General features: G+C 52.1%; 9 protein-coding genes across 9 annotated transcripts; 4 read left to right on the plus strand and 5 right to left on the minus strand.

The window, feature by feature from the left end:
* The first annotated feature begins 296 nt into the window (after nucleotides 1-296).
* On the plus strand, nucleotides 297-2,395 carry RHB1 (GTP-binding protein). The gene is made up of 3 exons (XM_062887429.1): nucleotides 297-1,118; nucleotides 1,191-1,459; nucleotides 1,561-2,395. The coding sequence occupies exons 1-3, from the start codon at nucleotides 1,058-1,060 to the stop codon at nucleotides 1,798-1,800; spliced, it is 570 nt and encodes a 189-aa protein (XP_062745538.1). The 5' UTR covers nucleotides 297-1,057; the 3' UTR covers nucleotides 1,801-2,395.
* Nucleotides 2,396-2,753: 358 nt separating this feature from the next.
* Nucleotides 2,754-5,022, minus strand: SES1 (Cytosolic seryl-tRNA synthetase). Its single transcript, XM_062887430.1, has 9 exons — nucleotides 4,546-5,022; nucleotides 4,396-4,466; nucleotides 4,089-4,320; nucleotides 3,921-4,026; nucleotides 3,751-3,861; nucleotides 3,640-3,697; nucleotides 3,433-3,543; nucleotides 2,963-3,379; nucleotides 2,754-2,901 (listed from the first exon to the last, which is right to left on the minus strand). Exons 1-9 carry the CDS (start codon nucleotides 4,676-4,678, stop codon nucleotides 2,788-2,790), a joined length of 1,353 nt encoding a protein of 450 aa, XP_062745539.1. The 5' UTR covers nucleotides 4,679-5,022; the 3' UTR covers nucleotides 2,754-2,787.
* On the plus strand, nucleotides 4,728-6,008 carry HAM1 (nucleoside triphosphate pyrophosphohydrolase ham1). Its single transcript, XM_062887431.1, has 2 exons — nucleotides 4,728-5,653; nucleotides 5,707-6,008. Exons 1-2 carry the CDS (start codon nucleotides 5,187-5,189, stop codon nucleotides 5,804-5,806), a joined length of 567 nt encoding a protein of 188 aa, XP_062745540.1. The 5' UTR covers nucleotides 4,728-5,186; the 3' UTR covers nucleotides 5,807-6,008.
* QC762_205440 (uncharacterized protein) lies at nucleotides 5,877-8,787 on the minus strand. Its single transcript, XM_062887432.1, has 5 exons — nucleotides 8,117-8,787; nucleotides 7,505-7,996; nucleotides 7,353-7,443; nucleotides 6,406-7,297; nucleotides 5,877-6,355 (listed from the first exon to the last, which is right to left on the minus strand). Exons 1-4 carry the CDS (start codon nucleotides 8,183-8,185, stop codon nucleotides 6,492-6,494), a joined length of 1,458 nt encoding a protein of 485 aa, XP_062745541.1. The 5' UTR covers nucleotides 8,186-8,787; the 3' UTR covers nucleotides 5,877-6,355; nucleotides 6,406-6,491.
* A 39-nt stretch (nucleotides 8,788-8,826) lies between these two features.
* On the plus strand, nucleotides 8,827-13,018 carry QC762_205450 (uncharacterized protein; the record flags this gene model as incomplete). The annotated part of the gene is made up of 2 exons (XM_062887433.1): nucleotides 8,827-12,045; nucleotides 12,222-13,018. Exons 1-2 carry the CDS (start codon nucleotides 12,015-12,017, stop codon nucleotides 13,016-13,018), a joined length of 828 nt encoding a protein of 275 aa, XP_062745542.1. The 5' UTR covers nucleotides 8,827-12,014.
* A 938-nt stretch (nucleotides 13,019-13,956) lies between these two features.
* FAP7 (factor activating pos9) lies at nucleotides 13,957-14,756 on the plus strand (the record flags this gene model as incomplete). The annotated part of the gene is made up of 2 exons (XM_062887434.1): nucleotides 13,957-14,288; nucleotides 14,419-14,756. 2 exons carry the CDS (start codon nucleotides 13,957-13,959, stop codon nucleotides 14,612-14,614), a joined length of 528 nt encoding a protein of 175 aa, XP_062745543.1. The 3' UTR covers nucleotides 14,615-14,756.
* Nucleotides 14,757-15,053: 297 nt separating this feature from the next.
* Nucleotides 15,054-22,067, minus strand: MYO2 (Myosin type-2 heavy chain 1). The gene is made up of 5 exons (XM_062887435.1): nucleotides 20,708-22,067; nucleotides 20,513-20,645; nucleotides 20,237-20,426; nucleotides 16,034-20,175; nucleotides 15,054-15,967 (listed from the first exon to the last, which is right to left on the minus strand). The coding sequence occupies exons 1-5, from the start codon at nucleotides 20,840-20,842 to the stop codon at nucleotides 15,798-15,800; spliced, it is 4,770 nt and encodes a 1,589-aa protein (XP_062745544.1). The 5' UTR covers nucleotides 20,843-22,067; the 3' UTR covers nucleotides 15,054-15,797.
* Nucleotides 22,068-22,806: 739 nt separating this feature from the next.
* On the minus strand, nucleotides 22,807-24,900 carry SER33 (D-3-phosphoglycerate dehydrogenase 2). The gene is made up of 2 exons (XM_062887436.1): nucleotides 24,340-24,900; nucleotides 22,807-24,229 (listed from the first exon to the last, which is right to left on the minus strand). The coding sequence occupies exons 1-2, from the start codon at nucleotides 24,633-24,635 to the stop codon at nucleotides 23,119-23,121; spliced, it is 1,407 nt and encodes a 468-aa protein (XP_062745545.1). The 5' UTR covers nucleotides 24,636-24,900; the 3' UTR covers nucleotides 22,807-23,118.
* A 629-nt stretch (nucleotides 24,901-25,529) lies between these two features.
* Nucleotides 25,530-27,865, minus strand: NAP1 (histone chaperone). The gene is made up of 4 exons (XM_062887437.1): nucleotides 27,506-27,865; nucleotides 26,510-27,312; nucleotides 26,135-26,454; nucleotides 25,530-26,081 (listed from the first exon to the last, which is right to left on the minus strand). Exons 1-4 carry the CDS (start codon nucleotides 27,550-27,552, stop codon nucleotides 26,031-26,033), a joined length of 1,221 nt encoding a protein of 406 aa, XP_062745546.1. The 5' UTR covers nucleotides 27,553-27,865; the 3' UTR covers nucleotides 25,530-26,030.
* Between the last annotated feature and the right edge of the window lie 75 nt (nucleotides 27,866-27,940).

A 27,940-nucleotide genomic window follows, 5' to 3' on the forward strand; every position in this document is an offset into this window, starting at 1 on the left:
ATGTTGTGGTAATGTGTCAGCTTTCAGGGATTGTAACGAAGCAATGATAACCTCGCAACACTTGGCGGTGTGCTCACATATCGTCATGGTGAATAGCAATTGGAGGCACATGTCAGAAAGAGGCATCCCATTCAACGGCCCCGATCTTGGCAGTGGGACACTTGAGCCGCAACGGGGCATCTGGGCCGGTCTGCCGACCGTCACAGGCTCCACGCCGGTAGCCCCACAACGACCCCACCAATGCCAGTCACGCTGAACCCCGCCTCCAGTCGCAAGTGTCAGTGGGTTGCGGTGGTCTTTCCCTTCTCTTAGACTAGTTCGCTTCCCGCAGCATTGGGAAGCTGTCACTGCCAGTGTCCCTTCCCTTCCCTTGTGTAAGGTCTTCTCTTACACTTTCCTCTCTGCTGGGGACCAATGAGAACATCTCTATAAGTCAGACAACGTCCTCCTTTTGCTCCTTTTCACGGACAGTTCTTTCCGCTTGTCTTGGGCTGATCCGTCCGAACCATTATCTATATACGAGATCAAGATATCCCCGCCCAGCGCCAGCCTTTTTCAGATCTCCCAAACGGCCCGCTTGGAAAGCCAATCGTTTAGAGGATAACCCGGCCGTCTTCAGCTTTCCTTTCGCCTCTCCAAGGATAGAAGGGTGGATATCACAGCAGGGCCCCAGAGATTCTCGAACTTTTTTTTACCTAAAACTCCCAACCAGGGGGGCGCACTCCTCATCCCACCCTTTATCCGTTTCCATTTGTCCACAAACCCAGAAGCGAAACGCGAGTGTGGCGACACTTTAGGGAAAGACGAGACCGGACCGGGAAACGTCACCTATACCTATCTATACCTTGCGCGTTCCCGCCGCTGCTGCTGCTTCTGATCTTGTTGACAGGAAGTTTACCATTGACATTCCTCCCAACTACGACAACACCACCACATTTTCACACATCGCACTACACCACAGCCAGCGTATTTTGATTTTCGCGTTTTCGACAAAATCTAATATCTAATCCCCCCTTTCACCACCACCCATCCCCTCTCCTCCCTCAAAGCCGCAAAAATGCCCGCCAACACCCCAACAAAACAGCGTAAAATCGCCATTGTCGGCTCCCGCTCCGTCGGTCAGTTTTCTTCTCTCTCTCCCTCCCTCCCTCCCTCTCTCTCTCTCTCTCTCTAACACACCTCTCCCACAGGTAAATCCTCGCTCGCGGTCCGCTACGTAGACGGGCACTTTGTCGAGTCGTACTACCCCACCATCGAAAACACCTTTAGCAAAGAGATTCGGTACAAGGGGCAGGACTATTCGACGGAAATTGTCGACACTGCGGGCCAGGATGAGTACAGCATCCTGAACAGCAAGCACTTTATTGGGATTCACGGGTACATGCTGGTGTACTCGGTCAGCAGCCTGCCGAGCTTTGAGATGGTGCAGGTGATTAGGGATAAGATTTTGAACCATTTGGTGAGTTGCGCGAGCGTTAGCGAGGGCTATACCATCGCTTTCTGTGAGAATTGGAGGGTAAATGTGGGATATTAGGCTGACTTGTGACGAAAAAAAAATAGGGAACGGACTCGGTCCCCATCTGCATCGTGGGCAACAAGTCTGATCTTCGTCCTGAGCAGCGACAGGTCACGCCGGAAGAGGGGAAGGCGCTTTGCGAAAAGTTCAAGTGCGCGTGGACCGAGGCGAGCGCGAGGTATGATGAGAATGTGGCCAAGGCGTTTGAGCTGTTGATTGGGCAGATTGAGAAGACGCAGAATCCTGGGGAGGAGGTGGGGGGGAGTAAGTGTGTTTTGATGTGAAGGATGGGAAGAGGGGAGAAGAGGTGGGGGGTAATGGATCGGAGATACCCAAGAGAGAGAAGTAAGGAGAGGGGGTAATGGACCTGGAATGGGACACAACAACGTTTTTTTTTGTTTTGGTGATTGGTTGCGGGGCTAGGGAGTAAAGCAGGGCATGGTGAAAGTGTCTTGTTACTTTGCTGGGTTGCCGCTGGGTTGGTTGTCACAGTTGTGAAGTGCCCTCGTTTTCAACAGGGGCATGTTCTCTACGTTTTTTGTCTTTTTTTTTTGTTCACGATTTGATATGCGATGTATGAACCGGGGGAGGGTTTACGTTTTCTTGTCTTTTCTTTTTTCATCATCTGTTTTCTTTTTCTCGGCCGAGGTCGGCAACGGTTATATGTTTCGGGAAAGGGATGGGGAAACGAGAAACGAGGGGGCGTCGAACGGGTTTTGCGGTTGTTTGTTGATGTCTATTTTGTGTCATGTTGTGTATGATGAAGCGGGCGGTATAAGTCACAGGGGATCGATCCTAACATGCATATATCTTTCACACAAAGTAAATAAATCTACGACACCCTTTACGGTTGTTGTTTTTCTTTTTTGTTTCTTCGACTAGATGCGATGGGCTGAAGGTTTTGCTTCAACCCACTGCGTTTGCTCGAGGAGACAAGAAAGGAAAACAATAACTGTAAAGGGTGTCGTGGATTTGATATGAACATATTTTCTCCCTCCTAAAAATTGACACTGGATGCTGGGCATGATCGACTGGTGGATGAGTAGAGAAGGATCAAGGCTGACTGCTTGATAAGTCACAAATGGAAATACAGGTGACACGCATGTATAGATGAGCCGTTCAAAGTGACCGGCTCGAAGCAAGAGTCAACATCTCACTTCAACACAAAAACAAATAACAATACTTTTTCAGTTCAAATCATTACACACTCACAAAACTCCCTGCTTCCCATGCATCATCAAACTCTTTTTTATATTTCTACCAAAAAGCACTTAACGAATAGGAACCTCCTTCGTCTCCTCCGCCTTCTTGGCCTTGCCAGGGAAAGGGATAAAGTCAGGGGCGCCAGGAAGGTACTTGCGCAGTGGCTCTGGGATTTTGACGCCCTAAATCACATTGTCAGCACATCACATCACTCAACACACTCCCCCCAGGTCAAAAACTTACATCCTCAGTCTGGAAGTTTTCCAAAATGGCGCAAATAGTTCTCGTTGTGGCGGTAAGCGTAGAGTTGAGGGCGTGGACATAGGTCTTCTTGATCTCGGTCTGTTTCTTGACGCCGAAGCGGATCTCGAGGTCTCTGCTCTGGTAGTCGGTGCAGTTGGAGCACGAGACCAGCTCCTTGAACTCTCCTTGGTGGGGGAACCAAGCCTCGAGATCGAGCTTCTTGGAGGCGGCGTTGTTGAGCGCGCCGGAAACGATGGCCACGACGCGGTAGGGGATGCCTAGCGACTTGTAAAACTCCTCCGAGTTGGCAATCATCTGGTCAAACATCTCCCACGACTTCTCGGGATCCGTGAGGCAGAACTGCTCCACCTTGGTAAATTCGTGGACGCGGAAAATGCCCCAGACATCTCTGCCGTGCTAGAGGGGTGTGAGCAAATTTTTTACAGGATAGGCGGGGGCAAAGGACATACAGCACCAGCCTCCTTGCGGAAGCATGTCGAGTAACCGGCATACTTGAGAGGGAGGTCCTTGGATTGAAGCCACTCGTCGCTGTGGAACGCGGAGATGGGCTGTTCCGAGGTCTGTTGGATGTCGGTATCAGAAGCATGCCAAGGTATTCTCATCGAATGTCACGGTGATACAAGTGCAAGAAATAGGGGTAAAAAGGGGCTACTCACAGCGATCAGGTACTTGTCAGCTTGGTCGCCAGTGACCTTGTACAGCTCCTCGTCGAATCTGAACCAACGTTAGCATTTAACCTCTATCGTCAGTCCAGAAGGTGAACTAACTGTGAGAGCTGAGCGGTCTTGGCCATTTGCTCCTTAAGCATGAGCATAGGAGTGCCAAGAGCGATGTAGTCCTTCTGGTCCAAGAACTCGAGACCATAGTTGATGATAGCCCTGTTTGTCTCCCGTCAGTATCCTCTCTGCAGTTTCGAAAAAGAGTGTCGAATACGTACTGGTTCAAGAAGAGGCCCCACTTCTTGAGGAAGTAACCACGATGGCCAACAACCTTGACACCTCTGACTGGGTCGTATCCGTCGAGCTTCTCGAGAACTTCGTGGTCTGTCCAGCGTCATGTCTTAGCCATTGCTTCTTTCCAACCATAGACCTGCGGTGTTTCTCACGAGAAAGGACATTCTTCTTCTCAAACGTGACGCCCTCGGGAGCCCACGTCCGTACGACCTCGTTGTTGTCCTCGTTGTTAGACACAGGAACCGACTCGTGAACAAGATTCCCGATGGTCTTGAGCTTAGCGTTCAGGATCTGCTGCTTCTCAGCAGCCTGGGCGAGCATGTCCTTCTTTTCCTTTTCGAGCTCGGCCTTCTTCGCGAGGAGTTCGGTGACATCTTCCTTGGCCTGTTTGCGAGTGCGCGCGCATGTCAGATAGCCGTCGCAAACATGATGCTGGATGAGGTTCAAGGTTTATGGTACCTTCTTCTTGGGGCCGATCTGCTTCTGGACCTCGTTGATCTTGGCGTTGAATTGTGTGGCCGCGTACTGAGCTGTTATGGGTGATCAAAGAGATCAATCAGTCTACTGTGGCATGTTGTACAATTCGGGACAGACTAGAAGTTGACTCACTCTTGCGGTGGTCCTCGAACAGGGCAATCACCTCGTCGACAGCCTCCTCGGGAGCATGGCGCTTGCGCTGGGACTCCCTGATCTTCTCGGGGTTGCCGCCGCGCTCGGCAATGAAGTCGTTGATGTCGAGCATGGTGGTGACTGGTACTGGTAGGTGATGTGGTGTAGAGGAAGAAGAGGATGTCACGGCAAAAAGATATGGAAAGATGGCAAAGTACACACAGTCACAAACACAACGTCGCAACTTGACTTGCACACACAGTGGATGGATGGACTGATAGAAGGACGGGACTCGCTCTCGAGGACAGTCGCAACGGTATGGCGGGGCAGATAATTATTTCGGCGGCGGGGTGGAGGGGAATGTGGGGCCTCGATCTGCTTCCAAGTTCAAAAGATGAGACCAGGGGCCAGGGGTCCTCCTTTTTTAGAGCGATATCCACCCAATTATCCCTGTGACTCAGGCCAAGAAGGGAGGCTGTCATTCGGCGTAGATGCATATAAAAGAATGAGAACTGTATTTACAGGTTAAGAATACCGCGTATGGGTAATGATTTATCTCACAGGTCAACCCCAATCCTGTCACTCATACAAACTCTTTCTCTTCCCACTTCCACTCTCAAGGACTCCCACAAACAGCCAAAATGACCGAAGCCCGCCACCAAGTCAACTTCATCACCGGCAACGCCAACAAGCTCTCCGAGGTAAAGGCCATCCTCGAGCCCGCCATCTCTGTCACAAACCAGTCCCTCGACCTTGTCGAGATCCAAGGCACCCTCGAGGAAGTAACCATTGACAAATGCCGCCGCGCCGCCGAACTCGTTGGCGGTCCCGTCTTGGTAGAAGACACCTGCCTCTGTTTCGATGCTCTGCAGGATCTCCCAGGACCATACATCAAGTGGTTCCTGGGGTCTATTGGCCACGAAGGTCTCAACAACATGTTGCTTGCCTATGAAGACAAGGGTGCCAAAGCTGTTTGCACGTTCGGATACTCTGCCGGACCTGGACATGAGCCCATCCTTTTCCAGGGCATCACACACGGAAAGATTGTGCCCGCAAGGGGGCCAAGCAACTTTGGCTGGGATCCTATTTTTGAGTATGAGGGGAAGACGTAGGTTTATTTTCAAAAGACGAGGAAGTGAGAAGAAGCTGACAGGACAACAGATACGCCGAGATGGACAAGGCCGAGAAGAACAAGATCTCTCACCGGAGCAGAGCTTTGGCGAAGCTCCAAGAGTGGTTCGCCAAGGAGATGACCGCGTAAGTCAAAATCTGAGAAATAAAAATAATCACATTGCGGACCAAACGATCAGTGCTTGAAGTGTTTTACAAAAGCTCTACATGTCTGATAAGGCCCTCTAACATCCAAGAAGGCCCGGCTGCCATCTCGATCTCTTGGACCATCTCTATTTCTATCTCCCCCTTTCCCTCCTAATACCGCCTAGCATAGCACTCTTGTTTCAAGCGCAATGTGATAAACTAGTGCTACTGAACCATGTTCGCTACCTATCTGGGCTAAAGTGGCTCATGGAAATGATATCCCTGAAATATAGCCAAGAATACCACAGCAGTATGAATACACGCTTGTCCCACTGATAACCATCAGTACGCTCCATGCCCTCGTCCTCTCCTTCCTCTCCTACCTCCTCTTCCTCCTCCACGTGGCCGCTGGGGGTGAACCGGGTACGTCGACATCTCACCAAAAAGAGTCTCAAGCGTCTTTTCGACCTTGTCCGCCACCTTTTTCCTAACGCGGAACCCTGCCCACACCACCGCTGTATCCTCCTCTGTCGTCTCGTAACCATGAAGCATCCTACAGATCATTAGCAATCCGCACACATCTTCCCAGAACAGAAGTCTTACTCGCCCTGTGTATTTCCCTATCCCCCCACAGGCACCGCCCCAGGAAGAAGCCTATTTCTCGTCAGCGCCAATCATCATCAACATCATCAACAATTTAGTCCAACCCACTTCAAAAGCTCAAACTCTTTAAAATCCCCCAAATACCCCCCACCTCTCCTATACCCCTTCAGCGCCCCATCCGGATAAGGATACCTCACCGGCACCACCCCCGCCCCCCTCTTCCCATCGCCAATATTATTACTGTTATTGTTTATCCCCACCATCCCCAAAACCTGATAACAATCCTTAAAATGCGGATCGAAAACCAACAGCCTCCCCTCCCCCGTCCCCGCCCCCCTCTCAAACCCAACAATAGTCATCGAATGCCCCAAATGCTGAAAATACAACGGCGGCAACCCCGTCAACCTCACCTTGCCCCCTTCTCCCCTCACTATCGCCTTGTCATCTGACCTAAAGTACTCCTCCACCGTCCTCAGCAGCATCTCGACCGCCTTGGCGGGGGACTTGTCCTTGATCGACTGGGCAGCAAACGGGACGCCCAAGTACCTAAACATGGCCACTGCCTCGGGGGTGCCAATGTACTTTCTCGTGTTGCGTATCCCGCCTGTTTCGGCGCGGCCCGTGGCGGAGATGTTGTTGTCCCAGGCCGCCTCGATGTAGTCTTGGATTTGGAAGATTGTTGGGATTTGGGAGGCTAGCTTGTGGGCGTTGGGGATGGTGGTTGATTGGGGGGGTTGGGTTAGGTAGGAGCAGAGCATTTGGATGTTGCGGTAGCCGCAGAAGCCGCCTTCGCGCTTGAGCTTGGAGATGTGGTGGACGCAGGGGTGGCAGAGGTAGGCGTGGTGGGTGGAGAGGGAGGATTCGAGGAGTTGGGCTAGGACCGGGACTACGCCTGGGGGGTTTTGTTAAGTGTTTTGCGTGAATTCGAGAGCTTTGAGACTGCTTACCAGCTGTTTGGACTTGTCCCTTTTTCCGTAAAAGATCCGCAAGCCAGTCTGGCATTCGGTCTTCGTGCGCATATCTACCGAGATGCTTCCTCTGTTCGGTTTCAATGTTAACAAGAGCTCCTTTCTTACTTAAAATGCAGACATGAACTTACACCCAACCGCGTCCCGCGCGTTTTACTCTCGGAATCGCCAGACGTCTTAGAATCATGGCGACGCCATAGAATACGATGTGAATATGAAGAGGAACTAGGCATTTTCAGGAGTCTTTTCCACGCTGATATCGCCTTGGAGTGGCGTGTACTTGGCTCCGAGGCCTTGTGAGATGATTTTGATACTGATTCAGGAGCGTTTGATAAGGGTGATGATGATGCAGTAGGTTCTGACACGGCTGTGATAGGGTCTGGTGGAGGAGGGTGATAATCATGGACGTCGGTCTCCTCGGTGGTATGGAGTTCTAAGTGATATTCCACCTGGCTGAGAAGAAGAAATTCTCCACACCCTTCAACCGGGCACTCGACGTATCCTGGATCGTCGTCATTGCCCGTGTTGGCAGTGCCATTACTATTTGGAGAAGGGGAGGTGCGGTCTTGATCAGCAGCAGCAAGAAAGGGCGGTTCTCCTTCAGCGTGCAGCGTTTCCATGTGCTTTGTCACGTTGCGCACCTGAATTAGCGGGCAGGCTCTACGGGGGTTGGGGTCGGGGTCACTTCAAAGATGGGAAGCCGGCGACAATATCATTGTGTTCTGCAAACGGAAGGGACTTACAAGCAGCATTTGATACTCGCCCTCTTTGGTCTTCCAGCCACAAAAGGGGCACTCCATTGTGTCTGTCATGGCTGGATGGAGCTCCAGAGGGGCTTTGTCTGTTCGAGTCCAGCTGCAGGGTCGTCGCGTGGAGGGCAAGGATAATGGTATCCATCAAAGAGGGCGATGTGACTTTGCTGTAGGAACCCGAGGATACATGATATCCGCAAAAAGAGCGTAATGATACTTTGCCATGACGAGAGAATGCGGCACGTTCCCAGAGTCGCGTGAAACTTGCCCCGAGAGAAGGCCTGTTGGCCAATTGGTTGATACTGGATAGTGCCGAACCACCGTTGGCAGAGTGGCAAGTTATGCCATGCCTTGTTCGGCTTAGGGTATGCCGTTGGATATGCAAGGGTGCTATACCGCGACAAACCTTCAAGGTGCCCATCTTGATAGATGTTTGTCCTTGATGTCCCTACCAAGGCAACTTGAGATTATTCCAACTCGGCTGATCATCAACAACTACGGTGACCCAACGCTCTGGGTCACTTTCGTTACGAGCTCGCCTGGTCAGCCCTGGTATTTAAGCTGGTATTGAAAGGTTTGCCCCGCAAAACCGCCGCGGAGAGTCGGCCCAATGCGGTTGGACTGTTGGTTTTACTGCCACCCTTCAACCGTTTGGAGTTGGAATCTTGACTTCTTTTCTTTTCGCTTTCCAACATCGATTTTTTTGATTTTGTTGTACTTCAACTTTCACGGGGTTACCGATGCAGCAATTCATCTCGTGAGAGCTTCATGTTTCATTTCCATCAATTGGCCGGAGCGTATTCAGCTGGAGTCGGTTCCCAATCCGGAAGTCATGGCGATACATCGCGTATTTGCGGCAACACATCAACTGCCTGTGACCGCAACTTGGAGTCCCTGATCTGGCTTAATTCCGATGCATCACAGGGTCACCTTCACGCTACATCCCCTATGAAACACCTCTACGACTTTGCCGTCGTTTATTCCAAATGGCGGAGGCACAAACAAGTCGATTGCAAGATCGCCGTCACGCAAGTTTGGTACCAGCGCATGTGGTCAGCAGCTCTGCAGCAAAAGGGCGCGGCGCGGGGGGAAGCATTGCGAGCTATTAACCGACGCTGCCTCGGATTAGTGTTTCGATCTCGTCGGAAGCGTACCTATGCCACATCTTCGTACATACAGCCGAAGAAACCGTCGGATGCCGCCTTTGTCAGCTGTACCATCGACGTTGTAGTAGATGACCTCTATCGCAATTGTCGTCAGCGGATTCAGAACCCGAACACCGATCTTTGCAACACCGAAATCCGATCATCAACCTGTTGTGCATGCTGTCACGATGAAGTCAAATCCTAGTTGCGATCCCGTCGCTGCCTGTGACTCCCAGCCGATATGTTTTCCGCACTAAAAGATTACCCATTGGGGCGCAGCTGACTATTCTCTACCAGGACATGGAACTACCTAGTTTTGTCTTCCATCTTACGGCCCAAGCTCTCGTCGTCGGCAGCTATGACGTGTCGGCGTTGAACCCTCCTGTTCATGGGAACATTCGAGCCCGGGAGATCCGCCCCAGTGGACGCCAGGGACTTCGCTAACGAAGCCCATGATGCCTAAACAGGAATCTTGTTCATGCCTGGGTCGAACTGCCTCTCCCACATGGCCCCAGGCAACAATATGCTGTCAAAGGAGATGCAATATCTTCACCACAGTGAAGACGTCAAGGCCGAAGAGCGAGACAGTGCCGTCACCGACATCTGGCCCTCATGGAATCAAACGAAGAGCCCACTGCGCATACCCGGATCGCCCAGGAAAACCGGATGCCGAGGTAACATTGCGTCGATACGAGCTTTTGGTCATGTCGTCAGGCTATCTAAAGTTCTTTCTTGTCACTGATAGAATCCCTCCAAACAGGCCGAGGGGAAGCACGCGAATATTGTTCTCAACGTTGAAGAAACTCAATGTGAAACTTGAAGAATACTTCGGAGCTAACAGCTTTGGGGACGATATCGTCAGCAACTCACTTACATCCGGTCTTGGCGCAAGCGGGAGATCTCCGAGTCGAAAAGTCTTGGCTTTCCATTCTTAACCACGACAAGCTTTCCCCCAGTCCGCTACCAGACTTGGGACCCGCCGTTCGGCCAACAAGCCACTCCCTCCCTTTCCTCAACACCGGTAGTCAATTGCACCCTGCCGAGTAGGTTGGTGCCACGCGCAGTATTCTCACTAAGCCCTACGCATGGCTAATATCGGGGTGTCACGTCAAACTAGCACCTCTAGCGTGACACAGGCGAATCAAGGTATGGTCTAAATAATGCTAGGGCACGGCAGAAGAGCCCTGTAGAGCTCATCGACTAGGCCCATGTTCCCCTGAGGCGAGTATTCCGTTAGCTTCCAGGCAGGTATTCATTGCCTGTCTTCGATGAAAGGTTTCGCCCCCAAACAAATGAACACTTACAGATCAGCTGTGTAATTGTTCATGCAAGGACGTTTCCAGAGCCGAAATGTGGCGGCGGCAGAGCACGCAGTGCACATTGCAAATCAGGGATCGGTCGACACGATCGAAACAAGTTTCCGGCTTCATTATGGCCTGGCTTTGGAGGCTGTGGCACAACAACATCACGGGCATGGACATTCTAGTGGCCGCGGAGAAGCCAAAAGATTCCAACTTTGATGTTAGAGATGAGGTAAGCGACAATGTTATTGGCTGTGAATGCTGATCGGATTCACAAAACAATGAGGGAAATACCACACGCACATCGAGATATGAGGAAGCAACCAATATCAGTGGACTTGATCTCTAGATTGGGAAGGCGACACCACAACACAGAAGAGTCACAGACTTGATATCTTGCATATCGCAAGGGTTCTCCCGTGACAGTCTCGGGGGGCGGAATCGGCTGTGATTGGGCGCCAGATCAGCAATTGAGGCTGAAGCAGGTAAGCCTTGGCTACATGATAGTACATATTCACATAACCATCAGGAGAACAGGAGTGGGTTTGAGGACGTCCAGAGAGGGCATAGGTGAAAGGAGGTTGCCGTCTCACCTGCAAAGATCACTAAACCAGCAGTGATTGGCAGAACAGTGCATACTCTGGCTGTGTTTAGTTGACCGGATTACTCAACCCACTGGCTCTACTATTTCATTCCCGCACATGCTGCAAGGCCCCTGGAACCGATCTTACTCGATTTTCCCTCCAGTCTTTTGTTAGGTAATACTTTGGTACATGTGAAAACAAAGATAGGATCAACTTTCCACCATTTGACCCCGGGCTAGGCAGGGATCTCGGAAGTGGGTGTAACGGTTGCTGAGTTAATCACCATTTTCCACGTTGCGGAGACACACCCTTCTTTTTACTTGGCTACCTAGAGTAAACCCCGGACAATCGCACGGGGCGGCATTCTAGCGTACGGCGGTAGCTGCAACAAAGGACATCCGCCTCCCGAAGATGTCATCCTGGGCGTCATGTTCTTCCCACACCTGGCTACCTGGCTGCTGCTTTACCTACACAAACTACTTAGCTGGTATGTCATGAGAGGGGGGAGGAGGAGAAACGAGGGGTGATTGTGTGTGTTACTTCCAGCCACTCCATGTGCGTAGAAAGGAACCTCGGAATTAAGAAGCGGGTATAAACTTGGGGGTGGTTGTGATGAGGGGGGGGGGGCGGAAGAAACTGGGTTACAGTATGGAGGAATATAACTTGAAGCTCCCTCCCCCACATGGAAGTTCGGATTCAGCTCGAGAGAGATTCAGCAAACAAGGTTTTGGTATAGCTATAAAAACATTGAAGTTGTGTGTTGAATACTGGGACATACTCTACCACTTACTACATCTTACCCTTTTTTCTTTCGAGTTACCCAAACCAGATACCAACCACCATTTACTTCCAACCAAAAATGGCAGACACTCTAAAGAGGACATTCCATGGTGAGTAAACCCCCTGCCAAGATTTTGTCATCAACCCCAACCTGCCTTACCTCACTCACACCCATCATCATCATCACCACCATTGTATATTTCCCTCCCATTCGGAGGGACGGGAAAGCAATATACATGCATACACTTTCCTGACATCAGCTAACCACCACCCTTTTCCCCCACAGGCTGCCTAACCTGCCGCAAACGCAAAGTCCGCTGCCTCGGCGGCTCCCCCTCCTGCCAAAACTGCTCCCGCATGAACATCACCTGTCACTCCTCCTTCGAGACCAACCTCCGCATCAGGGTGTCAACGCCCACAGGACAAAAACTGGTGGACAACAGGCCTGCCCCCCCTACCCGGGGACCTCGCCGTTGTTTACCGCAACCCCCGGCGGCAGCACCAGCACCAGCGTTTGACCACACCCACCAACACCAACAAAACGAGACCTATCCCTCCATCACGTTCGAACCTCACTTTTCGTCGTTTTCCCTGTCTCAACCACCACCACTGACAGCGGGTTATGGGCAGGGTCAGGGTGGTGGATTGGCCGTTCAAGTCCCACCACAGTATACCACCACCACCACTCCAGCATCGGTTTCGATCCCTAGTTTCGACAACGGGCTGTACAACTGGAACACCAGCTTTGACTTTTCGTGTGTAGATCCCAGCCTTGACCCCGGTTTTGGGAATGGATTCAACAATGCGGTTTCGGCGGGGATGGTGAACAGCAGCAGCACGATGGGGTACGGGGATTTGATGCCTGGACTGCTGCTGCCGCCGGGGTTTGCTACTTCGGCGCAGATGCCTGGGTTGGTGGTGGTATCGTCGGAGAGTGACTTTGGTGGTGGTGGTGGTGGTGTTTTTCTTCCGGGGGGGCAGGAAGGGACGAAGGAGTGGGTTCCTAAACGGAGGAAGAGGAGTAATAAGGTTGTTGAGAAGGAGGGGGAGGGGGAGGGAGGTGGGTGGTCGTATCACAGGTGAGTTTTGAAGAGGCTATGGATTCGTTTGGCCTTGTTGGTGGTGATGCAATCTGGCTAACAAGTCGATAGACCACAGCCTTACCACTTGGCATAGCCAGTTTTTTCTTGAAAGTCAACATAGTCCAGAAGGGCTCCAGTCACGGAGAAGGTATAACTTTGGTACCAGCCAGCTCATGCCATGATGCTCTGATGAGGGCTCAGCCATGGGAGACGACCACCCCGTGTGCTCAGACCAGAGCTTGCAGCATTTTTACCGCCTACCGCAGCGAGAAGGGATACATTGAGGATAATAGCGATACGGAAACCGAGGGAGAAATGATAGTCGCCCCTCTTTCACGTTGGTGAAAGCAATGTTTTCCCGTTGCATGACATGATCCGCTGTTGAACTACACGAGAGCACCGATCAAGACCACCAGCCGGGCGCAGAAGGGAAACCAGTTCCACCAGTTGCCTTCGAAACTCGAGTACACGCAGCGGGGGCATCCGAGAGGTCAAGATACCAGGGAGGTTGAGGAGGAGTTGAGAAAGGTGGGATGGGATGGGATGGGATGGGAGGGGAGGGGAGTCGGAATCCCGAGATCGAGCCATCTTAAAGTATGACTGTGAGAGAGACGGGGTTCGAAGCTGACAAGAAGAAGAGAGACATGAAGTGTGGCATATCAGACGAGATGAATAGATATAAACCTTTTGCAATTATCCGTGTTCTACAACTTGGCGCACACGGAAAAAATCGTTTGTTTACGCAACTTTACGTTTCAACCCGTTACGCCGATATCAAATTTTAGCGCGGCACACTTTCACTTATACATTTTTTCTCACCACCCGCTCTCCTCTCACTCACCCCACTACTCATATCAATCTCACTCACCACTCACTCTCACCATCCATACCTCCTAAATTCTACCCCCCTTTCACCCCCAATATTTCACACCCGCAAACATGAAAAGAACCCTCCCAAACATAGTCCTAACCGGCACCCCAGGCACAGGCAAAACAACCCACGCCTCCCTCCTAGCCGAGCGCACCCCCCTCCGGCACCTCTCCATCAACGACGTCGTAAAAGACAAGGGCTGCCACGAGGGCTTCGACGAAGAATACCAGTCCTGGATCGTAGACGAGGACAAGCTCCTCGACGCGATCGAGGAGCAGGTCAAGGAAGGGGGGTGGATCATCGACTGGCATGCCTGCGACCTCTTCCCCAAGAGCTGGGTTGACTTGGTGGTTGTGTTGCGCGCCGGGACGGAGGTGTTGTTTGATCGGTTGAGTAAACGGTAGGTTATCCCCTCCCCCTCCCCCCCCTTCCTCTGGATTTGGAGGGTACATGTCTGGAAAGGGAGGGGGGAAAGAGTGGTGTGGGACAGGGCAGGAGCAAGATGAATTGATCGCTGACGGGAAGAATAGAAACTACCCCGACCACAAACTCCAAGAAAACCTCGACAGCGAAATCATGGACGTCCTCCTCCAAGAAGCCCGCGACAGCTACGACGAGGAGATCGTCGTCGAGCTCCAGTCCGGCGACGCCGACGAGCTAGAGGCAAATGTCGAGAGGATTGAGGCTTGGCTGGAGCAGTGGAAGAAGGATAATAACCAAACCTAACTTGTCTTTTCCTTATCAAAATTGGAGTTGGGATGGCATGGGGAAATTTGATGGGTCACATTTTTCACATGACGATTGGTTTTCAGTACCTTAGCTAAGGAAAGTAAGATTTTCAAAACCATGAGACACACATTCTCCCTGACTTAAACTGTGTGAAATATCAACATCAAGATGGCTGCAACGAGTGAGTGAGTCGTCGGGCATCAAATCGTTCATCTCATATCAGAATGCATTAAACGAGGTTTTTAGTAAGATTTTATATGGCGTAATGATACATGGCAATTACCAAAGTTACAGCCACTCAGCTCGTCCAGAACCTATCAATGACAACAGACGATGATATCAACAACATCAATCATAGAATATTCAAAATCCTAAATCCTCTCCTTATATAAGAGGATTATCTATGTACCTTATACAACCCCTGCTCCCTCTACATGCACCCACCCAAGCACTTCAAGTAAAAATCAAGAATAAAACCACGAAACCATCAATCATCTTTCGCTCTTCTTGCTTCTACTACCTACACAGCAACTAAACACCACTCAGCTAGCTACAAGAAACAACACCCTTCCCCTCCTCTGTTTGGCCAAACAGAAAAAAAAAAAAAAACCAAAAACCGAACCAATGCCCCAACCGGGCCAGCCAGCAGTAAAGCAAGCCTCTTCTTCCTCCTTCCCTCCTCCAAGTCTAACACCCAACAACAATTATCATATCTATTTAACATTTTTCCTCCCTTTACCAAACCAACCAACCCATCAATCCATCCATCTTCCAACGCCAACCCCCATCCCCCAACTGCCGACTCAACTTTGTAAAAAGGTATGTATTGTAATTTTATCCTCATGAAACCACCACTATAACAACACACCCCATATGTAGTGTATCCGTGGCATAAATTTTCACACTCACCCCAACCACCCCTACTTCTCTCAACTACTAACCAAACCACCTCACCCCCGTTCCTGCGCAAGAACAACCCCCCCCCCCCCCCCCTTCATTTGCTATTACTCCTAGACTTCAGCATGACATTCCTGGCGGCGGGTGGCACCGGTCCATTATTCCCACTCCCATTCCTCCACGAACTCAACAGAACACTCGCCGGCCTCTGATGATGATGATGGCTCGACCCCCCCGGAGACGGCTGCTGTTGTTGGAAACCCAGAAACGAGCGAGGAGCCACCTAGGCGCTCGCCTGTATCGATCCCGGGCCCTCCTCCATCTCCTGAAGATCATTCATGCTGTGCGTGTCAAAGTCGCCCGCCTGCGACCCAAACTCGAGCTTCTCCTGCTGGGCAATAGCCTGCTGGGAGACAATCTCGGCCAGACGCTTCAACCGTGGGGTTTGGAGCCCTATTCATCATTAGTTAGCAGACATTCTCACTTGTACCCTCACGAAAAAAAAAAAAAAAAACTCACATGACGGCGTATAAGTCTCCAAAGCAGTAATCACTCTCGGCTCCGCAATCTCATACGGCCCGCTGTCGTCCATATCGACAGCCTGCAGCAGCAACACATCGCTCTTCTCCGTCACCCTCGACGCCACCGCCTTCATAATCTCGCCATTGATCGGCTGCTCGTAATCCGCCACCAGGTACTGGTTCAGCAGCTTCTGGATCTGGTTGGGCGACAGCATCCAGCAAATGTCCTGAATGATCTCGATGTCGTTGAGCGTCGCCTTCTTGAGCTGCAACAGCTTGGTCGCCTGCATCAAGTGCTCCAGCTGGAGCGTCCCCTCGGGCATGTCGTGGCTCTTGCACCACTCCTCGATACGGGTGATGTTGTAGTTGATCTGCAGACCACGCTTCCAAGAGAGGAAGTTGCGGCGCATGAGCAGATCGTTGAACGCCGTCACGCCAACAAGCCTGAGCAGCTCGGTGATGGTCTGGGTAATGATGGAATCCTCAAGGTAGTAAGCCTTCATGGCGCGGAAGACGCTGTTGAGAAGCGACAGCAAGTTATCCATGCTGTACGCGGGAGCAGAGTTGCCCTGCAAAAGCTTGCCAAGGAACCTGTTGTTTTCGTTCGTGACGAAGCCCGGCAGGGACTGCGACTCAATGATGGCGGGCACAATCATCTTGTTAAGCTTCTTCTTGAGCACCTTCATCCAGGTGTGGTAAATGTTGAACTCGAGACTCTCGAGATCGTGCTTGACAATCTCCAACAGGCGGTCATACTCGTAGTTGTCCGTCTTTTGGGCCTCGTACCAGTCCTCGGCGAGGAAGACAAAAGACAGCATCTCGTGGACATTGGAGAGCCAGAACGCACCGGGGTTGATAGCCTCCTCGTCGTCGTGGTTCATCACCTCCTGCTGAATCGACTGCATGACGTTGGCAAGGAACCGCTCCGACTCCTTGACGAAGCCGTTGTTCCACATCTCGGACGTCACCAAGTTGATGAGATACGAAGGGAAAAGGACCTCCTTGTCGGTAGGGGCAGGGTTGCTGGATGGCGAAGGGATCTTGAGGTTGCGAATAAGGCCAATGGTGACCTCCTGGTTCAGGCCCTCCTCATCGGCAAGGAGACCTTCCAACTCCATCTCGATGCTATCAATACCGGGAATGAATGTCGAACCGGAAAGAGTAGTCTGGCGGTTCATGCCAGGAACAGCCATGGAGACAGGGCGGGGGTTGTAGGCCATGCTGTACCTATCCATCTCGCGAGGCTCTGCACCCGCACTCCGTCTCTTGGGCTTCTTGGAGGACACCAGATTGATGAGACCGGCCGGCGCAGCAGACGCCGGTCCGTTCCCGTTGACAAGCTCGCCGTTGACGGGAGCAGCTCTTCTAGCCTGCTCCAGTGCCTCTTGAAGCTCAGCAATCTGTTGCCTGAGCGAGTTCTTCTCAACCTCGGACTGCTCGCTCTGCTGGCGCGCAGCCTCAAGCTCCTCGTTGGTAGCGCGGAGGCTCTCCCGAAGTTGTCGCTCCTCCTCTTGCATCCTCTTCACATTCGCCGTCGACTCCTCAAAGCTAGTCTGCAGCTTCTTCATCTCCGCCTCCATAGCCTCCAGACGAGCAGCCGCAATACCAGCCTGGTTGGCCTCAGTCTGCAGCTCCTTCGTCCTAGCCTCCAGAGCATTGTGCCTATTTCTCCAAATGGCAACCTGCCCTTCATAGTTCTCCACCTGCACCTTCAACTCCTTGTTCTGCGCCTTCATGGTACCCAAAGACTGCGTCAACTCAACGACCTTGTTCTCCAGCTTGTAAGAGATCTGCTTCAAGTCACGAGCCTCGGCACGGACAACCTTGTACTCCTTCCGAGCAGTCTTGCCACGCCACAAGCTCTGCACAATGACAATCTTGCGGCGGTAGTCTCTCCAGGCACGAAGCTGTTGTCTCGAGCGCCAGTTGCGCTGAATGATAAGAACAGCGTTGCCAACCCGGGTCTCCATGATCTCCTTGCGGCGCAGATAACCCTTGATAGCGGCCTGAGCGCGAATGACATCGTTGCGGATAACGAGGAACTCTCTCCTCTGCTTGAAACCACGCCAGTTCTTTTGGATGGTAACCGCAGCCTTGATCGTCCGCAGCTCCTGAGCCTCCTTGCGGGCCCTGTAGCCCCGGAAGAGAGCCTGGAAGCTGACAATGGCACCCCTGGCAGCAAGATACTTCTTGCGGTAGTACTTGGCCTTGAGGTTCTTTTGAATGAGAATGGCGCAGTCGTTGAGACGTGTCGTCCTCAGGTTCTCCAAAAAGGCAAGCATACCCGCCCTGAAGAAGATCTTGGTCAGACCCATCTGGTACTTGTCCATACCCGGGGCCACCTTGTTGGCGCCGAGGGCCTTGGTCAGGATGGCATCGGCCATCTGCCTAATTTCCGAGGTCCATTGCTGCGACGGCACCAACATGTAGTACCGCAGCGCAAACTCCTCATACGTCCACCTCGTGGGGTAACCCGCACAACTAATACGGACTGTTTCGAGAACACCGCAGGCGCGGAGCTGGCTGAGAACCATGGGGCCCTCAAACTTCCACGCCTCCTTGGCCTCGTTGGGCTTGATACATCTGATGTAGTGCACATCAGTGCTGTTGATGGTGGTCATGAGCTCGATCAGCGAGGACTTGAAGATGCCTCCCAGTGTGGGCTTGCGGTTGACGGCGACGCCAATTCTCCTACCGGCCGCCGGCTTCACCGCATTAGAGCTTGCCTGGGCGAGGTCCTTCTCCCGCACCGCCGACGCGGCATCCAACACCTGGCCGAGGAACGCATTGGTCGACGCGCGCAGTACCGCCATGTGTTCGTCGGGAACCGTGTCACGGTTCTTTTCTATGAAACCGTCCGACTCATACGTGACGTCGATGGCATAGTGGCAGACGGTGAAAGACGACTTGCCGAACCTTGGCTTCTTGTAGAACTTGTGCTTGTCGGCAGCATAGTTGTGGTGGAGCTTGGTGACAAACTGCTCATCAGATCCCATAGGCAGCCTGGATTCTTCATCAAGGAGAGAAAGAATACCGAGCTTGCCCTCAATCAAATCGATACAGGGCTGGTTATCCGCGAAATCAATAAAGGTCCAGTCGATCTTCTCCCTAAGATACTCCTCCTGCTCAAGCTTGAAGACGTGCTGGTTGAACTCTTGCTGCAGCTTCTCGTTGGCATAGTTGATGCAGAACTGCTCAAACGAGTTCTTGGCGAAATGTTCGAAACCGTAAATATCGAGCACACCAATAAACGACTTGACCCTGCTGAGAACCTCCTCGGTCGCCAAGCTCCTGTTGATAATCTCCACCAGCCAGTCGAACAAGCTAGAGTAGATGAACTTGGCCACGGAATCCCTGACAACGATAGCCTGAGCTTGCGACAAGTTCGAAGTGATCTTCTCGCCACGAGTGACAAGCTGCTTCTTGACAATCCACTTGGCAAACTCGGGGGCATCAATACCGAGAATCTCGCAAGCCTTGACCAACGATGGCTCCGTCGCAGCGAGCACGCTTTCCGTCCTGGACGCCCCGATCTTGACGTTGCCGAGGTGGAGCAAACCAGCAAGCAGCTTAAAGATCTCGGCCTGCTCGCCCTCGCTCACACCAATCGTCGTCAGCGACTGCTTCGTCGCCTTAAATTCCGCCTTGTCGTCCACGCCGTCAATCGTCGGGGTGTTGCCCTGGTTGAGGTAGTCAAACTGCTCAATAGGCAGCAGACCCAGCTCCTGGCGCTCCTTGTCCGTCACACCGGCCACGAGCTGGTAGAAAATGTGATAATTCCTCTCCTTGAGCGGCTGGAAGACCAATCTCGACCGTTCCAGCAAATATGTCCTGATCTTAGCTCCGATAATATTTGTTTCCTTGTCAAACATGATTTCAATGTACTTTCCGAACCGCGAGGAGTTGTCGTTTCTCGTCGTCTTGGCGTTACCGAAGGCTTCCATGATGGGGTTGGTGGCCAGGATAGCCTCTTCGGTCTTGCTCATCGCCTCTGGGCCCTTCTTTGCCCTCGATCCCGGGCTGTCTGATGGATGTCTTGTCGCGAAGTATCGCATGATGTACTTGGCGCTGACAGTTTTACCAGCACCGGACTCACCAGACACGACGATGGTCTGGTTCTTGTTGTCGCGCAGCATGTCCCTATTCTCAGCGTCAGCCAACCGCCTGTGTCCCAAACCTCGCATCCACCGCGGGTCCCTACATGAAAGCTTCCTCAGCAATGGCAAACAGGTGAGGAGCTTGTGTGGCTCTCTGCTTCCCGGCATATACTTGCACCATGCCAGGTACGTAGAGGGAATCGACGCGAGCAAAGGGGTTGGTTGCTATCAGCACAATACCGGAGTATGTGTAGATCTCTTTTTGGAGGTATCGAAGGCGAATGGCCTGCAGAACTGTATTCCGGCAAATATCGTCAGCATGCTGTTGCCTCGTGCCATCCCTCCATCCTCCACCGCCATATCATCTTTGGGCTATTTACCGGCAGGCTCGTTAAGATGGGAAAGGTTTGTCAAATCATCGCTGGCTTCGAGCATGGTAGGGTTCATCAGAGGAGGTAAGGACGGGTCGTTGCCGGACTGGAGGGCCTCCAGCGAGACCTCCAGTTCCTTGGTCTGCAAACACAACATAAGTCAGCGTTTTGGATGAGCTTCCAGCGAGTATCAAAGCTGCCTACCTCGTCATTTTCTAACCGGAAGATGAGCTTGACTTTGTCCCCATCTACTGTCTTCTTGACAACCTCAGACGCAACCCAGCCCTCGGTTGCGTCGGGCTGCCACGCTCGCGTGCCAACATCATAACTCTCAGACATTGGATGTGGTTGTTTTCTGGTCTTGAGCTCTCCCTAGCTTTGTATGTGGTATTAAAAGAAGAAGTATGTTGGGAAAAGAATCCAGTTATTACTGGAAGCTGTCGCCTGAAGAAAAAAGGATGACCAGTATTCGCAGCTGGAGGCGAATACCGTGTGCTGGGAGGTGGTTGGCTGGCTGTGTTATTTGGTAGGTAGGTATTCGTCGTCGTCGTGGGTTACGGAAGCCGGGGCGAACACGCAACTGGCGGAAGGCACTGTGCTGAGCTGTGCTGGGGGGGGCTGGCTGAGAAGCACTGGCTGGCTGCAAAAAAAAAAAAAAGAAGGGCGCTGGCAACTAGCGGGTGATGCGAATCAAGTTGGAGGCGGAGCGTCTGCCTTTGAACTTGAAGGCATTCATGAGTAGGTGGGAAGGGAGGGATTAACGGGGCCGTTAATTGTTAATTAGCGGTCACTAAGTTTCGGCGGTCGAGGAATCTCCGCTTTCCCTTCTCTTGCCTGGCACTGACAGCAACAAGCCTAGGTACTAGACGATGGCCCTTGGGTTGTGGTGGAGTTGGATGGCCGCTGCAGAGTGTCGTTTGTCTCTTGCTGCAACTTCTTCTTCGTCGTCGTCGTCGTTCCGGGCTCAAGAAGTGAAGCTTGAGAAAAAGTTAAGGAAGACAAAACGAAAAGGAAACCCGTCGTTAGAGTTTAGGGGGCTGAAAAAAAGAGACAGCGTGCATGGACTGGCGCACTGTAGAATGCTCGTTGATAGGTAAAGAGGAGAAAGACAGTGGTATCGCGTCGGTACGATTGGATTGGGGGGGGTTGGACAGGGCGGGCACGGACTCTCCAGCGATTCTGGGGCACGCCTCTCTCTCCATGTTCTTGTCTCACGACCCCCTATTTTTTTTTGTTCTTGTTAAACTTGGGAGAAAGGAAGAACAAAAAGAAGAAGCTAAACATGAATAAACATTCTCTCCATCCTGTCAAATACCTTCCACCTATGGCCCCCTCAAACCATCCAACCTCACTTCACCCTTCAACCATCCCAGCCCAAACCTAACCCCCAACAAATCCCCAAACAGCCCAGCTCGGAGATGCCTGTCTTGCATTTGCCATCCTCATGCCTTTCACAAGGGAAATCCTTTATACTCTTCGTTACCGCCTACCACCCGCCTTACAGATGCCCCCCCTTTTCACAACCAACCAACCCGACCCCATCTTCAAAAAGGGGGCTCGTTCGTTCAGCATTGAATCCAGTGGAGCAAAAAAGCTGATGCACATCCCATATGCAGGGGTTACAAAGTAGTTCCCCCCCCCTCTCCAATCACTAACAAAAGCGGGGACATCCCCTTTCTTTCTCTCTCTGGGCAGTTTGATAGAAAACCATGCTTTGTCAAAGTGAGCCCTAACCCGCCTCTGTGTTTCAACCTCTTCCATTTCCAACCGCTCAAGATTGTTGTTTGTTATACAGCATCATCAAAATATCCAACAACCGCGAGATATTGAGTTGGTTTTGGCTCAGACGCGGGCTCGGAAAACCACCCGGTCTTGCATATGGAACCCACCTACTGACGTCGTCCATCCGTGGTCTGGTCATATTTCGCCCATCACTTTCAACAACACTTTCAATATGGTTCAAAATCACAAAAAAACCCCTTCCAACCACCTCCCATAAACAAAGTGGACATGTCTCATCCCATGCGAAACGCCCTCCAAAATTCTTTGGTAGGCCAACTGGACTTGGTCTGTTCGGCGTGGGGTGGACGCACCTTACCAAAGCACGCTGTGTACACTCGATCCCGTCATTTTTCAGGGGTGCCCTCCACCACCTCACCAAGCACCCACTATCCACAATCCTCACCGCTTTCTCGTTTCCTTTTTCGCTGCTGGCCGTCTTGTTCACCTAGCCCTGTGGAATTTATACATGGCATTTATGCACTCTCATTCTCACAGGCTCAGTACATAAAGCCATCATGGTTGTGAATATCAAAAGTCATGTTATTCTTGATCTCTAACCCCCTATTTTGTTGAACCCATCATTTTGATATACCAAACCGCCACCCCCTTCCCCCCTTTCCCCCTCATATGATGATATAATTTTTCCTTGCTCCATGTTGAAATGCTTTTTGTTCTTGCTCTCCCATCACTGACTCCGTCAACCAAGCAAACAAAAGAAAATGTCCAAAAAATATCACATCACACACATACAAAACACCAAAATATCCACCCATTATAAACAAACCAGATAAACCCATTTCCTCAGAAAACACACACACCCCCTATCTATATATCTAATACAGAACCCGGGTAAGAATGCGTGAGCTGAGTCCGTCCAAGCTGTCCCGAATCTCCTTGATATCCTCCGGCCGGACGTCGCTAACATCGGCCATGAGGTAAGCAATGTCGCCCTTGGAGTCCGAAATCTGCTTGTCGACGTTGTGGTCGCCCAAGATCTCGTTCACCCTGCGCAGCACACCGGGCACGTTGCGATGGATGTAGATGATGCGCGCGTGGTTGCTCTCGTCGAGGGTAAGCTGGCGCATGTTGACCTCGGGCAGGTTGACGCTCCCAAGGGTGACACCCTGGTTGATGTACCTCACGAGCGCATCCGCAACCTCAATACCAATCGCCCTCTGCGCCTCCTCCGTGCTACCACCGATATGAGGAGTCAAAATAATGTTGTTGAGACCGCGGAGCTCCTCCGCCCACGGGTTCAGGTCGGTGGTGAAGTAATCCCCATTCCCAGCCGGCTCATTAGGATAGACATCCAGCGCCGCACCAGCAACCTTGCCCGCCCTCATAGCCTTGATCAGCGCCGGGATATCAACCACCGTCCCACGGCTGGCATTGATAAGATAAGACCCATTCTTCATCTGCTCAAACTGCTTCGCCCCCAGCATGTTCTTCGTCTCCGGAGTCTCGGGCACATGCAGCGTGACAAAATCCGCCTCCCCAAGCAGCGCCTCCAGCGTAGGCACCTGCCTCGCGGTACCAATCGCCATCAAGCTGACCACGTCATAATAAATGACATTCATCCCCATCGCCTCCGCCAACACCGACAGCTGCGAGCCAATGTGCCCATACCCAACAATACCCAGCGTCTTGCCACGCACCTCCCAGCACTTGGCGCTGACCTTGTTCCAAGTGCCCCGGTGAAGCTCATTCGAGCGATCGCCCAGCTGGCGGGCAAGAGAGATAATCTCGGCAATCACCAACTCGGCCACACTGCGCGAGTTGGCAAAGGGAGAGTTGAAAACAGCGATACCCTGCTTGGCAGCATAATCCAGATCAACCTGGTTAGTGCCGATGCAGAAGCAGCCGATGACGAGAAGGTTCTTGGCCTCCTGGAGCACCTTGGCCGTCAACTTTGTCTTTGAGCGGATGCCAATGACGTGGACATCTCTGAAGTGTAAATGTCAGCAAATTTGAAGCGGGAATAAAGACTTGTGAGGTGGTAGTAGTAGGAGTAGTAGTAGTAGTGGTGGTAGTAGTAGTAGTAATAATGAACTCACCTAATCTTCTCAATCAACTGATCCTCCGGCAACGAAGCCTTGTGAAACTCAACCTGGTACCCCTGACCAGACAGAATATCCCTCCCGGTCTGGTTCACATTCTCCAGCAGCAGAATCTTGATGTCCTCCGTGCTGAACGGCTTGAGCTGCTTAGCAGCAGCGCGCAACGCAAGGCTGGCCATGAAGCTGCTCGACGCGGGTGGTGAGTGGAAAGTAGCGGTAGGGGAAACACTGAGGCTGTTGGACACGGCAGGTCTAGCCAACGAAGACTGTGAGATTGGTTTTGGGGTTGTCATTGTGGCAGTTTTCCTTTTCAACTGGCGGAATCAAAGAAAAAAGATATTGACTCAAAAGGCGGCGGCAACAGGGAACAAGCTTTGTAACATGGGCTAATAAAGCTTCTTCGCGGTCAGAAAAAGTTGGGTAAAGTTTTAGTCGAGATTGAAGAAGAAAAAGGTCCCCCGAACAAACAAGGCGTGGGATGTGTCACCTCTTTGAATACTCAGCCCGTGGTTCAAGGTCGATCCACGGTGGGATGGTTCCATGGTGGGGTTTCTTGGGGATGGCGGGGTTGACTCACTGTGTGGTGGGTTCACGCTGGCTAAAAAGAAAACTTTTTGGGCCATCCATGACGGAATGCGAGTTCTTCATTCGACAAGCCCACACCTGCGCCTCCGATCAAGGCGTGCTCGCCCTGACTACGTACCTACTCACTCTAGACTATACTATATGTTCTATAGAACACCCAATGGCTCTCTTTTGGTTTATTTCCGGTTCCCAGGCCCTTCCCGTAGCATACCTCTTTGACAAGATGGAACTATGTTATCCAACACATCCATAGATACTACCTCGACTCTTTGTCTCTTGTCCAGGTACCAAAAGTATAGCATAGCACTTACATCCAGGGTCTACCACCAATGGTCGTCTATTCCGGTCCGGATACCGGGACATTCCTGGATCTGTCGAAACACCAAAAATGGAACAATCGCCTCAATGTATCACCTAATTTTCCGGGTCAAGAGGCCCCCATACCAATGAACATTCACCCCGCATAATCGCCGCATATGTACGGCTCAGCTGCACACCGTGTGCCGGGGTCGCAATGAGTCGACTTCGATCCAACATCCTGGGCCCGCTCAGCAGCGACTACGGAGGCCCTCAGATCAGACATGGACAAAATAAAAGACACCTCATGATGATCACGATGTTGATGAGTTTGCTACATAATGTGAATTCACTGCCTACTGACTGCTGGGCTCAGGTGCCATAAACCTAATACCAAGTGTTCCCATACAGTGCTCGAGACTCGTCCTGCCCCCAGTTGTGAGCCCCCCTTTTTGTCTGCCTTCTAGTATGCCCTCACATCTCGGGAAAAGACATTCGCTTCCCACCCGCACAAATGAAAAACGAAAAAACCCATAAACAAACTGAGACGAGGAGAAGCCATCAAACGCAAAGGGCATGCAAAGACAAGACATATACCCGGAAATGTCCTCAAAAACAAGTACAAATCAGAGCTCAATTTCGGCACTCCTGCATGTCCATCATTCGCCGTATTGCTCCCTAATGGAGCCTGCTGATGAGCAGTGTAATTGGGACACCAGTGAGAAAAAGGCCCGGGTAGAGGGCGGAGGGGCGATTGCCCGATCAATGAAGTATGCTAGGCCATGTTGGCGAGAAGTCTACACCATTTAGCTTTGCTTGCACTCCGAGGGCTCCTGCTTGGGCTTGCTGCCATCCTCCTGGAAAGCTGTTAGTCTTTGACCTTTGTCTGGGGGACAAAATTGATTCTTACCTCGTCCTCCTCGGACTCGTCCTCATCATCGTGGTCCTCGCTGTCATCGTCCTCGTCATCCTCATCATCGTCGTCGAAATCGGCATAGTCCTCCTCGTCCAACTCCTCGAAAGCGAGGGCTTCGCCGGTGAACCAGTCGATGGCGCGGGGAATAAGCTTCTCCTTGATGTCCTCACCGAGCTGGTAGTCGAGCTCGAGACGCTCCTCAATATCCTCGGCCGCCTCGTCGTCGTCGTCGGTGGGGGGCTTGGGGGGCGAGAAGAAGTTGAAGAAGGACTCGGTTGGGACAGTCTTCTTAACGATGCGAGTCTGCTTCGTGGCTGGTTTGTGTTAGAAAAAACCCTAATTTTACACGAGCTTTCGCCTTCAACTTACTCTTGTTACGTTGCTTCTTCTGTTCGATGCGAACGGTAAGATCCTGACCGGCCTTCCAGTCGATCTTGTCACCCTCGGCATGGTCATAAATGAAGTCACCGCCATACCCGCTCTCGTTCTGGTAGTAGTAGGTCTTGGTGATGATCTTGTTGGTGAAAAACTCGTTCTCAGCGAACTCGAAGATCAGGCGGAAACCGGGCTTGTCGAGGTACTCCATGCGGATGTCGATCAGGGACTTGAGAGCGCCCTCATCGCGGTCGGTGATCATCTCGGCAAGGGAGATCTGGTTCTTCATGGCAGAGAGCCAGAACTCGGGAATACCGTTGACCTTACCGCCGTCGGTGGCGCCCTTGGTCTCGACAGCGGCGCCCTCCGCCTTGTCCTCATCCTCTTCGCCGGCCTTGACGAGGTCCTCGGTGGGCTCGGTCTTGCCGTTGACGATGGCGGCACGCTGCTCATAGAGAGGGGTGAACTTGGCGAAGAATTTCTTCTCGAGCTGAAGAACCTCCTCCTGGAACTCGGCCTCGAGCTTGGAGTGCTCTTTCTGGATGCCCTTGAGACCGGAGACACGGCGCTTGACCTCGGCAGGGAGCGACTCGATGTAGCCGGAAGACTTGCCAACGAGGGAACCGAGACGGCCCTGGATCAGGGACACGAGGCGGGGGTCGTGAGCAAAGATGGAAGCGGCAGTGACACCACCACCCAGATCCTCTGCGTCATGCAAAATGGTCAGTTCATGATCACAAGCCAAATCTTGTTGGGCCGCAACAACGGCGGGGTAGATAGGGGAGATGGATACGAACCTTCATTGATGCTAGCAACTCCGGGCTGCTGGGCGTGCGATGAGATGGGAGCTGCGTTCAAAGGTGTGTTCTGAGGAGTGCTGTTGTCGACGAGTCGCAGTCAGTACAATACGGGCAGGGCGGACAGCTTATCGCCAGTCGGCCGGGGGCAGTCGACCGACTGGCAAGCAGACAGAATGCCGAGAAAACTTACGGGGCAACGGCGGGGTCAGGCCGCTTGTTCTTAATCGGTTCGGCCATTTTGATTGACTGATTGTGATGATGGACGAAGATGGGGATCGTGAAAACAGCGGCACCAAACAGGCGATTTGTGAGGGCAGAACGAGGAGAAAGAACTGCACGGAAACAGCGGGTGGTGAAGCGTCGACAGATTGCTCAGAGCCGGAGGAAATGTTGAGGGAGGGGAAGGAAAAGCTATCAATGGGTCACTAAAAAATTTGCGGGGCAACCTTACGCCTCTGCCTCCCACCGGCCTGTGCGGTCACTGGGCGTTCACTGCCTGCACCCAACACTCACAGTGGCTCTACGCGTCTTTTTTCCCTCTTTTTTACTGGGCGCGGTCTGGATCGCGATGGCAATGTTCCCAATCGTTGCTTTCTCCAATCCGTGAACCGAAGCTTAGCATGCC

The sequence above is a fragment of the Podospora pseudocomata genome (assembly GCF_035222375.1).
Source record: "Podospora pseudocomata strain CBS 415.72m chromosome 2 map unlocalized CBS415.72m_2.2, whole genome shotgun sequence".
NCBI lineage: Eukaryota > Fungi > Ascomycota > Sordariomycetes > Sordariales > Podosporaceae > Podospora > Podospora pseudocomata.

What these genes read in the sequence shown, in the direction of transcription:
- RHB1 (XM_062887429.1), top strand. Translation starts at nt 1,058, where the DNA reads ATGCCCGCCAACACCCCAACAAAACAGCGTAAAATCGCCATTGTCGGC. An exon ending in TGTCGGCTCCCGCTCCGTCG is followed by an intron (nt 1,119 to 1,190) that starts GTCAGTTTTCTT and finishes CCTCTCCCACAG; the next exon opens with GTAAATCCTCGCTCGCGGTC. An exon ending in ATAAGATTTTGAACCATTTG is followed by an intron (nt 1,460 to 1,560) that starts GTGAGTTGCGCG and finishes AAAAAAAAATAG; the next exon opens with GGAACGGACTCGGTCCCCAT.
- QC762_205440 (XM_062887432.1), bottom strand. Translation starts at nt 8,185, where the DNA reads ATGACAGACACAATGGAGTGCCCCTTTTGTGGCTGGAAGACCAAAGAG. An exon ending in GCGAGTATCAAATGCTGCTT is followed by an intron (nt 7,997 to 8,116) that starts GTAAGTCCCTTC and finishes AACGTGACAAAG; the next exon opens with CACATGGAAACGCTGCACGC. An exon ending in CGCGCGGGACGCGGTTGGGT is followed by an intron (nt 7,444 to 7,504) that starts GTAAGTTCATGT and finishes GAAACCGAACAG; the next exon opens with AGGAAGCATCTCGGTAGATA.
- SES1 (XM_062887430.1), bottom strand. Translation starts at nt 4,678, where the DNA reads ATGCTCGACATCAACGACTTCATTGCCGAGCGCGGCGGCAACCCCGAG. An exon ending in GTTCGAGGACCACCGCAAGA is followed by an intron (nt 4,467 to 4,545) that starts GTGAGTCAACTT and finishes CACCCATAACAG; the next exon opens with CTCAGTACGCGGCCACACAA. An exon ending in TGGGGCCTCTTCTTGAACCA is followed by an intron (nt 3,862 to 3,920) that starts GTACGTATTCGA and finishes GGAGACAAACAG; the next exon opens with GGCTATCATCAACTATGGTC.
- NAP1 (XM_062887437.1), bottom strand. Translation starts at nt 27,552, where the DNA reads ATGGCCGAACCGATTAAGAACAAGCGGCCTGACCCCGCCGTTGCCCC. An exon ending in GAAGAAGCAACGTAACAAGA is followed by an intron (nt 26,455 to 26,509) that starts GTAAGTTGAAGG and finishes AACACAAACCAG; the next exon opens with CCACGAAGCAGACTCGCATC. An exon ending in ACGAGTCCGAGGAGGACGAG is followed by an intron (nt 26,082 to 26,134) that starts GTAAGAATCAAT and finishes ACAGCTTTCCAG; the next exon opens with GAGGATGGCAGCAAGCCCAA.
- SER33 (XM_062887436.1), bottom strand. Translation starts at nt 24,635, where the DNA reads ATGACAACCCCAAAACCAATCTCACAGTCTTCGTTGGCTAGACCTGCC. An exon ending in CAGTTGATTGAGAAGATTAG is followed by an intron (nt 24,230 to 24,339) that starts GTGAGTTCATTA and finishes TTTACACTTCAG; the next exon opens with AGATGTCCACGTCATTGGCA.
- MYO2 (XM_062887435.1), bottom strand. Translation starts at nt 20,842, where the DNA reads ATGTCTGAGAGTTATGATGTTGGCACGCGAGCGTGGCAGCCCGACGCA. An exon ending in ATTGCTGAGGAAGCTTTCAT is followed by an intron (nt 20,176 to 20,236) that starts GTAGGGACCCGC and finishes CGCTGAGAATAG; the next exon opens with GGACATGCTGCGCGACAACA. An exon ending in GGAGACTTATACGCCGTCAT is followed by an intron (nt 15,968 to 16,033) that starts GTGAGTTTTTTT and finishes AATGATGAATAG; the next exon opens with GGCTCCAAACCCCACGGTTG.
- HAM1 (XM_062887431.1), top strand. Translation starts at nt 5,187, where the DNA reads ATGACCGAAGCCCGCCACCAAGTCAACTTCATCACCGGCAACGCCAAC. An exon ending in TTTGAGTATGAGGGGAAGAC is followed by an intron (nt 5,654 to 5,706) that starts GTAGGTTTATTT and finishes ACAGGACAACAG; the next exon opens with ATACGCCGAGATGGACAAGG.